This window comes from Bemisia tabaci, chromosome 5 (assembly GCF_918797505.1).
Source record: "Bemisia tabaci chromosome 5, PGI_BMITA_v3".
In the NCBI taxonomy this organism is placed as follows: domain Eukaryota; kingdom Metazoa; phylum Arthropoda; class Insecta; order Hemiptera; family Aleyrodidae; genus Bemisia; species Bemisia tabaci.
The window spans coordinates 51,046,921-51,060,664 of NC_092797.1; the positions used below are offsets into that span (position 1 = coordinate 51,046,921).

General features: G+C 41.7%; 2 protein-coding genes across 4 annotated transcripts in view; one reads left to right on the plus strand and one right to left on the minus strand.

The window, feature by feature from the left end:
• Positions 1–13,744, minus strand: part of sona (sol narae) — a 172,296-nt gene that overhangs the window by 71,748 nt on the left and 86,804 nt on the right. The window lies entirely within an intron of this gene.
• LOC109030839 (uncharacterized) overlaps positions 10,536–13,744 on the plus strand; it is a 143,610-nt gene continuing 140,401 nt past the window's right edge. The window contains exon 1 of the mRNA XM_072300907.1: positions 10,536–10,618. Within this exon, the coding sequence (XP_072157008.1) occupies positions 10,592–10,618 (27 nt within the window). The 5' untranslated portion in view covers positions 10,536–10,591. The remainder of the gene's footprint in view (positions 10,619–13,744) is intronic.

The following is a 13,744-nucleotide window of genomic DNA, read 5'->3' on the forward strand; positions in this document are numbered from 1 at the left end:
CCCGATGAGCTGACCGTTGACCAGTGACGCAGCGCGGCAACCCAGCACGGCGGGCGGTTAATCACTGCAACACGCAGGTAACACGGGTTACACAACCGGAGCTACGCAGCTCGGACACCATACCGAGGCATAACCACCTAACTCGATTTGAAAACTCATTGCACGTACGCGGTTTGAGCTCATGCCGCCTCCGCCACCGACACCGTCCATCGCCGTAAATCAAACTGGACGCATTTATGATAAAAGGAACTATGTGCATAGGGTTTGAACGCAACATAGTTTCTTTTAGCGCAAGTGCGTCCAATTCATACTACACCTGCATTCTTGGACCAGTGCTCCACTTCGTTGGTCCGCTGACACGATTGGCACTCTTCGGACCAACAGGTGCGGGGTCTCGGTGACCTGCAAGGGATCTTTTTTTCGCAGTCATAAAAATGGACTACATTTTGCAATTAGGAATAGAGTCCATTTATACTGAGAGTCAAGACAATGTGAATCCATCTCTGATTGGTTCCCGTATTTTAGGCCTTCACAGTGTCACAAACGGGAATAAAGATTACATTTTCACCGATCGCAAAGATTATAATCTGGAGTGGACCAGGGAATTACGGGTTCGGCAAGGAACAAACTGAATAAGAAAGGGAACGGAGGAAGGAATTTGAGAATGGGCCGATCAAAGATTACGAAAAATGTTCAATTTGTGTAATCTTTATTCCCGTTTGTGACTCCATGAGGGGCTGCCGTCTTGACTCTCAGTTTAAAGGGACTCTAATTAGGAACAAATATTTCTGGTTCGCGTTAGAAATGACACATTTTCCGCTAGCTTCCCGATGCAGATCGGTGATTTTAGGAATGAGCCAGAAACAGTTCCTTATCGATAATTGTAGTCCAAGTGAGGAACACTGTATTTATTGTGCAAAATATCGTTGTCGGGTTCGCGAAGTTGTAAATTTCTGCGGCAAACCGCAGTTTGGACATTCCGACAGAATTGGATATCTTCTGAAAAAGTACGGATTTTCTTTAATTTTTCACAGAATTTCATCGCGTGAATTTCTCTGCGGTTGAATTTAAAGAAACTAAAATAATAAACCACTAGACATAGACAAGGTACGAATCTAAGCATTCTGGTATACATTTCCTGATCAAGCTTTCCAAAGCTACATTGGAAAAAAACACTTTGGATCTAGAGTCCAGACTCTTGAAAACATTGACAAGAAAAAATACTCTTGATTCAATCGGATTTTTGCTTGAATCAAAACGAAATCCGCTTAAATTAAGAGGCTTGGTTCTTGATTTAAGCTAGATTCTGATTGAATCAAGAGTACTTTTTCTTGTCGATGTTTTTAAGAGTCTGGACTCTAGATCCAATGTGTTTTTTTTTTCCAGTGTATAGACAAAGGAGAAGAAGGCAAAATGGAGTGATCCTGTCGGTTCAAACAGGTGGTTGTCTCAGACGAACTATCTATTAGGCACTCTTGTGGGTTGCCGTTAATTAGTTTAATACTTACCAACTTTGTCCACTGCAACCACCTGTTTCCATCAGTAGGCTAGCTCAATGTTATCTCTCTTTTTTGCCTATAGCTTTGTCTATGAATCTCAATAATCAGCTCGCTGGAGACGGCAGATTTACGGTCACTCTTACTTTTTTGAAGGATGATTGATCAAGGTTATCTCTGAAAATGTCAGAATAGGCATTCATCGCACCCATTTCTCTCTGAAAGCTGCCTGGACCTGTAAATTAACCGAGTGGTACTCCAACAGTCCAGTAGCGTGCGGCGAAGAACGGAAAATACGGTGCTTGTCTTCCAGGACAGTCATGACCGATCGGTTAAAGAGCATTGATAGTCCCGAGTCAAAAGCGAGGCATGATCGCCGCTGTTTAGTTTCCAAAGCGGACGAAAACGCCGTGCGACATATGTTTGCTGAGCGCGGCTCTTTCGCTACTTCCACTCGGCCGTTCTGAGGAAGAACGCCGTATGAACATCCGAGAGCTGCCAAATGGACGTATTTCTATCAAACGGAACTATGTGCATTAAGACATGAGCCCTGAGGCCCATAAGAATATATGCATTACAAGGCTCACGTCACAATGCACATAGTTCCGCTTGATAGAAATACGTCCAAATGTCCTTTGATAAAATGTATGTTTATGAGGAAATTTATGAATGGTTTCCCTAGAAATTTTTAGGAACCTCAGGTGAAATTGCGAACAAAATTACATGAAAAATAGGAAGGAAAATTTTCATAAGTTTACCAGGGAATACCTGTTTTATCGAAGGAAATTTGGCAACGCCTGAAGGTTCATACGGTGTTTTTCCTTACCACGGTAACACTCTGGTCGTACTCGTACGCTGCCGCGCTAAGGAAAAACGTCGTATGAACATTCAGGCGTCACCGAATTGTGTTCGTCAGAAGAAGAATTTTCTGAAAAACTTGTGAATTTCGTTTGTTTAAGTCACCAAACCATGCAATTCAGGGTCTTCGTCGTTGTCATACTCTCAACGTTAGGGTCTCTCTAGTCTTGCAGATTGCTTTTTACGCATTTGTTGACTGTCGTTTCCTTTCTCCTGCGTTTAAGTCTCCAGACCATATAATGGACCAATAAACAAGATACACCGGAAAAAAAACGCATTGGATCTGGAGTCCAGACTCTTGAAAACATTGACAAGAAAAAATACTCTTGATTCAATCAGATTTAAGCTTAGATCAAAAGGAAATCCGCTCAAATTAAGAGGCTGGGTTCTTGATTTAAGCTTCAATCTGATTGAATCAAGAGTATTTTATCTTGTCGATGTTTTTAAGAGTCTGGACTCAAGATCGAATGTGTTTTTTTTTTTCCAGTGTGTGAATTTGCATTCTGATACGTGTTTCTTAACCAGAATTGAATGTAAAACACGATTCGCGGAACACAAATTACTCAAATCCATGGTCGATGGACCCAGGTCATTCCGTTACGAAAGTTGAGTGTGATAATCTTTGCCAAACGGAGGTGGGGGCTTTTGACGTTTTGCAAATTTTCTCCACTTTGGAGTTAAATGTAAATGAATCAGTGAGTTCGAAAACACACCAACTCGGGTTTTTTTCGATTTTCACTTTTTACGGTTCAACACTTATGGATTGAAGCATCTGCACGCAAAAGGAAATTTCGAAATCGCAATCGGAAATGCTCGAAACAGCGACGGGAAAAGGGAAAAATCGAAGTATTTCATTGGAAATACCAATTTTTGGCCATTTCAAGGGAAACGGGTGACCATCCGATCTTGAGGTTTTCGTTTTTCGGTTCAGTATACCTTGTACCAACAAGTTATATAAATATTCAAGCGTTATTTAGGTCGAAAAGTATAAATTTTTCTGGGCAGACTGTAAAAAATCAGTGTCTGAAAGTCGGTGAGAACGAAAACACACCAACTCGGAAATTTTTGAACGCTTAGTTCTCTGTCATCAAACATGGTGTATCGATTTTAACTTTGCGCTTTAAAAAGTCTCTAAGTACTTATCCTTTGGCACCAAAAAGGTTTTTCTTAAACTAACTTCTTCGCCCGCTGCGCAGTTTTAGGTGTTTCCTGAACAATTTTTTTTTCCGAGTTGGTGTGTTTTCGAACTCACTGATTCCACAGATTAGTCCAGATCGCTAACATCGGCGGAAGAGCGTGAGTAGTTTTGTGAAAGCCATTTGGCGGGAAAATCCATGGGCATTTAAAACTAGGAACCAAAACTGAAATTTTGGCTATTTTCAGCAGATTTTTGGCGGGAGAACTCTTCTTTTACAGATTTTTGTGAGATGAAATGTTCCGAAGAATTCAAGAATTAGTTTCTCAGTAGAATCTATGTGGTTCAATATTTCCAGATTAAAAGATGAAGCACTTTACCCCTTAATTTGGAATGTCTATCTCTCATCTATTCTGGATGAATCGATCTTCACCGCCAGATTACAATATATCATATTTTTGAAGTTTAAAGCCTTAGAAACCGAAAATTAATGCAAAATCCTAGCAAAATGAGACTTTTGGTTCCTAGTTTTGAATTCCCGCCAGGCCCCCATGAGACCAGTTAATTTGCTACCAACTGTTGTAAGAATATTGAAACAGAATACTTAGCATGACAGTACTTGATAAAATTGTATTTGATCAAAAACCATTATTACACATTACTATTTATACTTTATTAAAGCTTTATAATCAGATTCAAGAGGAAATTTCTCTCGCTCCGGTCAAAATCTTTCACTACTGGTAGTGCCATCAATTTTCTAAAGTTGTCTAACCTGTAGCAAAATTACTCACGCTTTCTAAGCATTAGCTATATTGGACGTTAGCGATCTGGACTAATCTGCGACTGATTCAAATCATCTTGAAAGCGAAGGAATAATATTCATAACCTTTTTGAAACATTAATATTTCATAGGGGGGAAATTCGGCAACTCCCGAGGGCTCTTACGTCCTTTTTCCTGAGCACAGGAGATGAGTCAGCAGTTCGGCGAGTGAATGAGGGACGCGTAGCGCAGCGCTGCGCGGCCGCAATGGGTCACACGGTGAGGACCGCGATGTCCTCTGTCGTGCTCGTGATCGACCGGGATGTCAGCCACATCCAGTCCCTGAGAACTTCGGGTGAAAGTTCCACCGAAAATATGTCAGCAGCCTTGACAAAATATTTAAGAGCTCGCTGCAGCGCGAGCTTACTGAAAAATAGCTACGTGAGAGAAATTTAATTTCGACCCAAGTCATCGGAAGTTTTTCACAAAGCAGCAGAAAGTTCTTGACTTTCCCGTATTTCAATTTGGCCTTCCCGTTTTTAAAAATACCTTCTTTCTCAGAATTTTCAGAAAGATGACCTGAACATAGTTCTGCACGAATATATCGCCGCAATTTTGAAAATAATATGTGATTTTTAACAATGGTTTTTGTAAAAAAAAAAAAAAAAAAAAAAAAAAAAAAAAACGCTATTATTGCCGATCCTACACTGGAAAAAAACATTGGATCTAGAGTCCAGACTCTTGAAAACATTTACAAGAAAAAATACTCTTGATTCAATCGGATTTTTGCTTGAATCAAAACGAAATCCGCTTAAATTAAGAGGCTTGGTTCCTCATCTATCGTTAGTCTATCATTCAGTCCTCATCCGTCTATAGAAACCATCCTTTTCATCCAGTAGGATCACTCCATTTCCCCTCGGTCTACTTTGTCTAACGCTATGTCTATCGTTTCCATTTATCAACCGGCAGACCTTTCCAATCGAATTCTGCCTCTATCCCGATGACATTCCTCCCGAGCACGTTGAAACAGCCGCAAGTGCATTTGGACCGAGTTACACAGAAAGGAACCAAGCCACATCAGCTGTTGCCAAATTTAACTGGGCAATACAATTTTTTACGAGAGAACGTTTGTGCGAATTCCTTTGAAATTTTTAAGGCATTTGCTTCAAACTATGGAGAGTTTTCACTTCAATTTCCACGAATATCCGTAGAACCGTTTTCATGTAAAAAATTAAATTGCCCAATTAAATTCGGCAATAGCTGATGTGGCTTGGTTCCTTTCTGTTTAACGCGGTCCATTTCTGTATGAGCCACGGTTAGCACACGCTCTTACGCGTCTCGAGGCTCATCCCCGGATACACTTACCGCTCTTTTCCGTAACACGGGAGGATGGATTATCGTGCGGATGCGGCAATGGGCCGTGACGGAGAACCGCGGTTTGTGGACACCCAGACGTAAGTACAAGGTCCATTCATTTACGGTGGCTGCCCCCAAGCCCCCCCTCCCGCGTCGGGGGGGGGGGGGGGCGGCCTGTAGTGGCGCTCGGCGATGCTCATGGTTTTCCACGGCGTTTTCACCGATCAACGCATGGCTGCCCATAGCTTCACACGAGCCTCGCTCAGTTGGTCACTGTCCTTCCACAGCTGAGTCAGGAAACACCTAGCCGTTCTTAAGTCAGTCTGTGAAAATATGGTGGAAAAACCACGAGCCGCTGCTGATTATTGATTTCATTAGAAAAAGCCGTAGACAAAAACGACGGAAGGAAGGTGGAGGGATCTTATTGGTTGGCACAAGTGGTTGTCTAAACTGAAGCGGAAAATGATGGGCTATACTGCCGTGCCAAGGAAAAGCGCGGGAGTAACCTTCAAGCGTTTCCAAATTTCCTTTGATAAAGCACAAATGTACTGTGGAAGTTGAAATATTTTTTCTTCCAATTTTTCGGACAATATTGTTCGCACTTTAATCGGACACATCTAAAAATGTCAAGGAAAAATATGCGTAACTTTCTTCCAAAATGAACAATTTATCGGAGGGAATGTTGCAACTCTCGAATGTTCATAGGCGTTTTTCCTTAGCAAAGCAGTATAGCTATAGGGCAGTCTCAGTTGAAGAATTGAAGAAATTAAAGAAAACATAAAAAATTAAAGCCATTTGACGCATCTAAGCACCATTATATTCAAAAGAACCGAACCAGTGCTGCGGTTTACACGAGCTTAAGACGTGGGTCTGCAAATCCATCCTAAAAAGAATCAGACAAGAACTTAAGAAAAGAAGAAAGAACGAGTATCAAAGACGTATTCGGGTATCTTTCTTAACTTTTCTCGAATCTGAGCGACACTTCATTGTCCGCAAATAGCAGAGCATTGAGAGCTCACGTTTCGCGTCATCGCGCCTTCAATTTTTCAGATGCAGCACGGACGTCCATCAAGTACGAATAGTTGTATCTCTGCGCCGTCGTAAACGCTCATCCTTTCCCTCGCCTTATTTCCATATTGTGTTTGTTTGCGTTTGTCCTATTCGTAATTGTGCTTCAAACTAGTAGCATAGAGCAGAGCATTACGAGTTCGCGACTCACGCCATCGCGTTTTACAATTTTCATACGTAATGTGGACATCCATCTTGTGCGAATAGTTGTATCGCGTTTACACTTTAGATGTCTCTTATTTTTGAATTTCGAGATAAATGAAGGTTAAGTTTTCCCGAGACATGCTATGGTATGTCCAAATCAATAGTCATTTTGGAAAGGAAGAAATATGTCGAAAGGTCTCTCAAGAGGTCTATAAATGGTTCGTATGCCTAAAAATCAAACTGACCATCGCTCCTAAGGCAGTTACACATAGCAAATGAAGGAAGGGGATGATAAAGCGCCTGTATGTCAACGAAAAGGTTAACATTTTACAGAAAAGTGTTACGCTCCAGAAAGTAGTTTTTGGACCTCTGTTCACCACTATCATGCGTAAAAGCACCTTTCTTTACTCTCTTCCGGTTATTTGAGAAATTTTCTGCATACGTTCTCGGTCGTAATTTTTTTTCTCTTCTTATTTTGCTATCTGGCAGAGAGGTGCGTTTCCGGCGCTCGAAGGGGCGCACCTGCCAATGGCAGATTGGCCTCATAGCCAGTCCGAGCCTGCTCAAAGTGTGAATAAATTTGAGTGATCGCCGTGTGTAAGCACGTGTTTTTAAAGTTTCCCGAGAAGTGAAGTGCCAGGAACAAGGAATTTTCCGAAAAATTTGCTGGTAGCTACTCAAAATGTGAGTGACTAACGTGTGTATCTGCGTACGTGTGTAAGTTTATCCCAATCCAAAGTTTTTGAAAACGCATATTTTGGCAGGGAATTCGTGGGATTCTTCCTGTGAACAGTGATATAGTCCTTACTTAGATCCCTATACTCCCCAGGCTCTATTATTCTACTGTTTTGCGGGCTGATTGTTGAAATTGATAGACAAAGCTAAAGAGAAAGAATTAAAAAAGAGATACGGAGGATATGAGGATGTGGAGAGATTCTTTAGGTGGAAGCGGTACCTGCAATGGACGAAGGAGGTAGGCCATAGACTAACTAACGGCAACCCCCCAGAGAACCTGTAGTTAGTCCATCATTTACCCTTTTAGTCTGTAAAAACCACCCATTTCAATCAACAGGATCGCTCCATACTCCATATGTCTTGCTTGTCTATCACTTTGTCTATCAATTTCAATAATTAGCTTGCAGTGCGGCAACTCCGCGAGAGTCTGATCCGACGGCCGGCGCATCGCGACGACGCCTTGATGTCTCCCACAGCCAGAGACAGTGCCGCCAAACCGTGCAGTAAATGCGCATATTTCACCCGGATCCAATGGATACAAACTGCGTCGTCAGGCAAACGTGGATAGCGTCGATGAGACACTCGATGTACCGTACCGCACGCGGATAGCCGCATTTAGCCGTCACTCATGGCGCTCTCAAAAGCCACAATCGGGAAGCTTTTTTCAAGAACCTCGTAACCACCCGGGGAATCCTGTAGCGCTGATGTCTTTTTTCGGTCATGTCATTCAGTTGCGGTGACGACCAACTTTTACCTTCATCGCCCATGTCGAGACGCGAAGGCTGAGCCGGCTCTCTCAAGCGACTCTTTCAGGCGCAGGTTATTTGAATGCCTGGAATGTAAGTCCACGGACAATATAACCCCGAGATGTCTGTCACTAAGGTGAACTGCAAGGAAGTGGGTACACGCGTGAGAGTAATCTCGAACTAGCAGTGGCGTGACGTTCTTTGCGATGAAGCGATTGATCTGCCGTTTGAACCTATGTGAAAGGATCGATAAACGGAGTGCCCTGGAAAAAAAAAAAAAAAAAAAAAAAAAAAAAAAAAAAAAAAAAAAAAAAAAAAAAAAAAAAAAACCACATTGGATCTAGAGTCCAGACTCTTAAAAACATCGACAAGAAAAAATACTCTTGATACAATCTGATTTTTGCTTAAATCAAGAACCAAGTCTCTTAATTTGAGCGGATTTCCTTTTGATTTAAGCAAAAATCTGATTGAATCAAGAGTATTTTTTCTTGTCCATGTTTTCAAGAGTCTGGACTCTAGATCCAATGTGGTTTTTTTTTTCCAGTGTGCGCGCAACGACCACCTGAACCATCGATTCTTTACCATAGCTTCAAATGGGGAAATATCAATAGTGGGTCATTCACGCTTCGCCACTGTGAACTAGGATTCTCATTAGGTGTGTCTAGTGGAACCTTACGGAGAATCTTTAGTACACAAACACCTTTTAAGGTTAGATAATTTAAGGCAAAAAGGGTTCGCTTTTACGCAAGACAGCAGTAGGTACAACTCTCTCGCCGAATAAAGTGATCTTACTGCTGTTTTTATCAACTTTTGCTTACCTACCGCTCTCTCATCACTCTCGCTTTTTCCATGTAAGATGAAATTTCGATGACAAAAAAGCAACATTTTTAAACAACGCTAACAAAAAAGAGAATTTTACCAAAACCCTACAAGTTGCTCCAGACTTTTTCTAGGATCAACTGGCGTACGAGGAAATCATTTTGTAATTCGTTAACTTTGAACCTTTTTTTCCACCTGAAATTTCAAAGTGTCCTTAGGGGGTCCAGTGTCCGCGAGGGTCTACTCTACACTGACCCTACGAGGTTGAGGGGGGGGGGGGATCCGATTTTCAGCGTTACGTATTGGACGGACGGTTCCTCACTGCTCTCCTGCCTCGGTAACATGGCTTTGCCGTAGACTGGACATTTTTGACGAGCACATCTAGCGCCCACGCAAATGCGGTCGCTAACGAGGTGAATAGCGGGCCTTTGCACGCGACCCGCACCGACGGCGGCGTGGCTCGTCCTGTCACTTACACTAACTTACACTTCCTTGCGGCCGAGCCAAGATTTTCAGGCCGCCGCTGCGCCTGCGCCGTGGCGCAATTTGTGTCATGCAGCGGGAGGCACCCCCCCCCCCGCCCCCTGGCCAAAGGGTGAGATGGGGGGGGGCGGACCGAGACGTGCAGAAATCGCGGATCGCCACCGAGATCGGACACGAAGTAACATTGGTCGCTTGCGCCACCCGCGACCTCTGCGCGGTGCGCCGCACAGTGGAACGAGTTGTTGGAACAGGTCGGACTTAAAATTTTTGGCTAAAATTTCGAATTTTGATGTTTATTTTGTTACAAATTCAATTCCGAGGGCTGTTTTTGTAAGCATTTTTCATGGAAAACTCAATGGAATCATTCTGAAGCTTATGTGCTTCATATTTTTGATCTTTTAAGGTTTCAAATTTTCCAGATTTTGTCTGACTTCTCCTTTTGACTCGATCCACTGTGCGCCGCCCGGTCCGCACCGCGCAGGCAAGGTTGTCGCCCGATCCGAACAGAGAGCGAGGCTGCGACACCGTTATGGACGCTTTTAGCGCTACGTCACAGAAAACCGATGTATCGATGCCTTAAGTCGGAAAATTTAGAGTGCGTAGAGTATGGACCTGTTGCAAAATTTAATTACAGCAAAAATAAGAATCGTTTAAGAGTTGGCAAAGTTTATCATTCAAAAGAAGGAGAATGTTGTAACATTTAATCAGGACTTACAGAGGCAGATCCAGCAATTTGGCAACACCGAATTTCCTCCATTTAACCCTATGCTAAATAATCGATTCATGTCAGAGCATTTTGCCCCTCCAATAATCGATACATTTCCATAGGTTTAACTGGAGCAAATCCGGTGTTGTTTAATTGCTGGATCCGCCAAGGACTTACTAACTTACTTTCCAAACGACATAACTGATGGGATTTTCATTTTTTGCAGGATTTCAAAATTTTTGCAGGAAGTGCACTTGCAGGCAACATACGCAATTTTCGCCTCTTATGTCATCTAGGCCTTTTTGCTTCAAGGTGAGTTTCTCTCTTCATTCCTCTCTGACTCTCTCAATAAAAGTTAGGAACGAGAAGAAAGGAAAATTTTCACGAAAGACAAAGGGCCAACGGAAAGTCCCTGTTTGTCTCACAGCGTCTTTTGTAGGTTGCTGTTAGTTTGTCTATTACTCAGCCTCTTTGTCTATTGCAACCATCCGCTTCCACCAACAGAATCGCCCTATTTTCTCTTTGTCTATACCCTATAGCTTCGTTTCCCCGGTAAAAATTGGCGACAAGAGCTGCGTTTCAAAATACCATAGGAATTCTTATAGCCGGCTAAAGAAGGCTACAGAAAATCATATAGCTGGCTGTAGAATGCGGAGAAAATCATACGGCCGGGCTATACGAAGCGATAAAAAATTATGCAGCCGGGCTATAGTTCCTATCGCCGGGCTTTACACTTTATCGCCTGGCTGTTGCTTTTTCGCCATCGATTATAAAAGGCTATAAGAAATTGTGTAGAAATTTGTGTGCTTTGGAAATCATTAAGTTTGATACGGAACCACCTTAATATTTACAAAACACACATTATATTTTCCTTTAATACATATTTTTTTTTCATCAATTAAAATGAGAATTATCCATACAGGATGTGCAAACATTTCAAAATCATGAGTTGAATAACGCTGACTCCGCCAGATTAAATATTAGAGCCTAACACAAAGCGGAGCGGCGACGCACTGGCGCCTACAAACCTAACAGGGATACTTCACGCATTGCGCAACGCGTGAAGTATCCTTGTTAGGTTTGTAGGCGCCAATGCGTGTTCCGCGCTTGCTGCCCGCCTGCCACGGCGCTTGAAGCAACTATTTCACACCAGAGGTATTGCACAGTATCATACGAAACTGAAGGCGCTCTAATGTATTAGTAATGACAGGCATCCATCAAAAGTACGGAGCTTTCCTCGCAAAATAAATCAAGATACTACGGCCCAAAAGGAGAGCAATATTCCAAAAACCCACTAAGTCCTAGCATCCGTAATTAGTAACGTTTAGCATACACTTTATCGCCTGGCTGTTGCTTAATCGCCATCGGCTATAAAAGGCTATAAGATATTGTGTAGCCGGCTATAGAAGCTATTGGAAATCTTACAGCCGGCTGTAGGTCTATGGTAATTTGGAACACAGATTCTACAGCCAATTTTTACCAGGGTTGTCGATTTCAATAATCCGCCTCTAGGAGAATTGCATTTGTGATTTCAAGAGTGCAATGAAAAACAATACCATTTTGTCGCGTGATTTGTGTTTTAAAGGCCCTTCAAAGCGTTTATTGGCTAATGCAGTGGATGGTTCTAGAATGGAGATAAATCCGTGCTTTTGCGAAACAGGGCTATTGGCATTCCAGGAGCACCGAAGATGCCCCGTGAAGATGCGAAACTGCGCTCTCACGATTTTCACTGATGGCGATTCTAAACGCCCATGAGCATGAGCACAGCGCGCAGCGTGCGTCCAGACATGATCTCAGTCCCTCAACGTCAGAATCGAGTGAAAAATGATTTAAATCAATTTTCGAGTGGTTACCTTACGCAAGGTTCACAACTTCCATGACTGAGTCATTTCGAGATTCGTCTTTGTTCTCGGTTTCAATATGAAAATTGAATCGATTTCTGATTTCTGATTTCTGATTCTGATACTTAGAAGGGTGTAAGTTTATAGGACCAGATTTTACAGGTTAGGCAGAATATTGATTTTCTTGTCAAATCGGACGACTAAAAATGTTCTGGAAAATTGAAATGATTGGTATCTCATTGAAATCTTTGAAATAAGTTTTAGGTGGAACAATTTAAGTATTTTTTTGGGCTAATTTGATTTTTTGGACTTACGGCCATTTTAGAGAAAATGAAGGAAACATGAAATACTTTTAAATTAAAAACGGTATAAATTTTGAGTGAGTTTTGCAATGTTTTACTTTCATTCTTGTTATCCAGGAAGAGCATAGAGGTACAACAGCGTTCAGATATATACAAAAAAAAACTAAAGATAGAAAATGTGTTATTAGCCTTCAGAATGCCAAAATTTTAAAAAAATAAAAATTGAAAGTTTTGAACTTAAGCCCCTCTATCCAATTCATTAAAAAATCAAGAATTATTTGAATATTGAATTATTGAAGCTATGAATCATAGGATGATTATGTATGAGTGTCTAGCCAGCCTTTCATCGTGTCGTTAACCTTTAGCGCCAGATTTCAAGGATCATTTAAAGTTCTTTATGAGAGTGATCTCAATCAGATTCATTGTTGTAGAATTTGGAGTGTACATTTGAAGTGCCAAAAATTTTCATCAGAGGAGGGAACTCTTTAAGAGGACAGAAGGTCAAGCTCTTAAAACACTGATCGTCCTTGAGCAAAAATTCTGAGACGATTCAATTATCGATTGTCGTTCTCAAGCAGACTAAGTGGTTGCACATCCAAAGTCGTGATCGGTACCAGTTTAAATTGAAGCTCTCCAAAAAGTCAAGGATGCCCCTTGGAAGTAGTTCAAGCAAAAAGGCTTTTCTTTGCATTCTTTTTGTGATACATATTGTCTGACCAAAAAAAAAAAAACACGAGTTTTAATCGAGGTCGTTTGGCTCTTCTAGCAGCGGAGACCGAGGGGATGTTGTGTCAATCGTGTTTCGTCTTCTCGCATGAAGTGGAAATCATATTTACGGCTCTTTCGTGTGCGAAAAAATTGATAAGTAAATAGCAAAGTTCCTTGGAAACTTTTTGAAAAACTTCTGACAAACTTCGAAAACTTTTGAAAATTTTGAACTTTTGAAAACTTTTTGAAAATATGCATTTTTGGCTAACCATTTCTGTATTTTTAATTATATATTATTAAGTTAATGACTTTCTTCCTTTGTTCATTGCAACCACCCAGTTTCACCGATAGGATCGCGTCATTTTCTCTAAGTCTTCTTTGTCTTTTGCCATCAATTTCAATAATCAGCTCGCTGGCAGTTTAACTTTGGAGCACCCTGTATGGTCTTCATACCGTTGTCGAAGGTGCGATGTCCAAGACGGGATTCGTGGATGGTATGGATCGGTGATCGACGATCGATGGGCCTTGTTCATGAAAACGGCGGAAGTTGATCTGTTGGAGTAAAAGGCGACATTGCGGTGTTACGC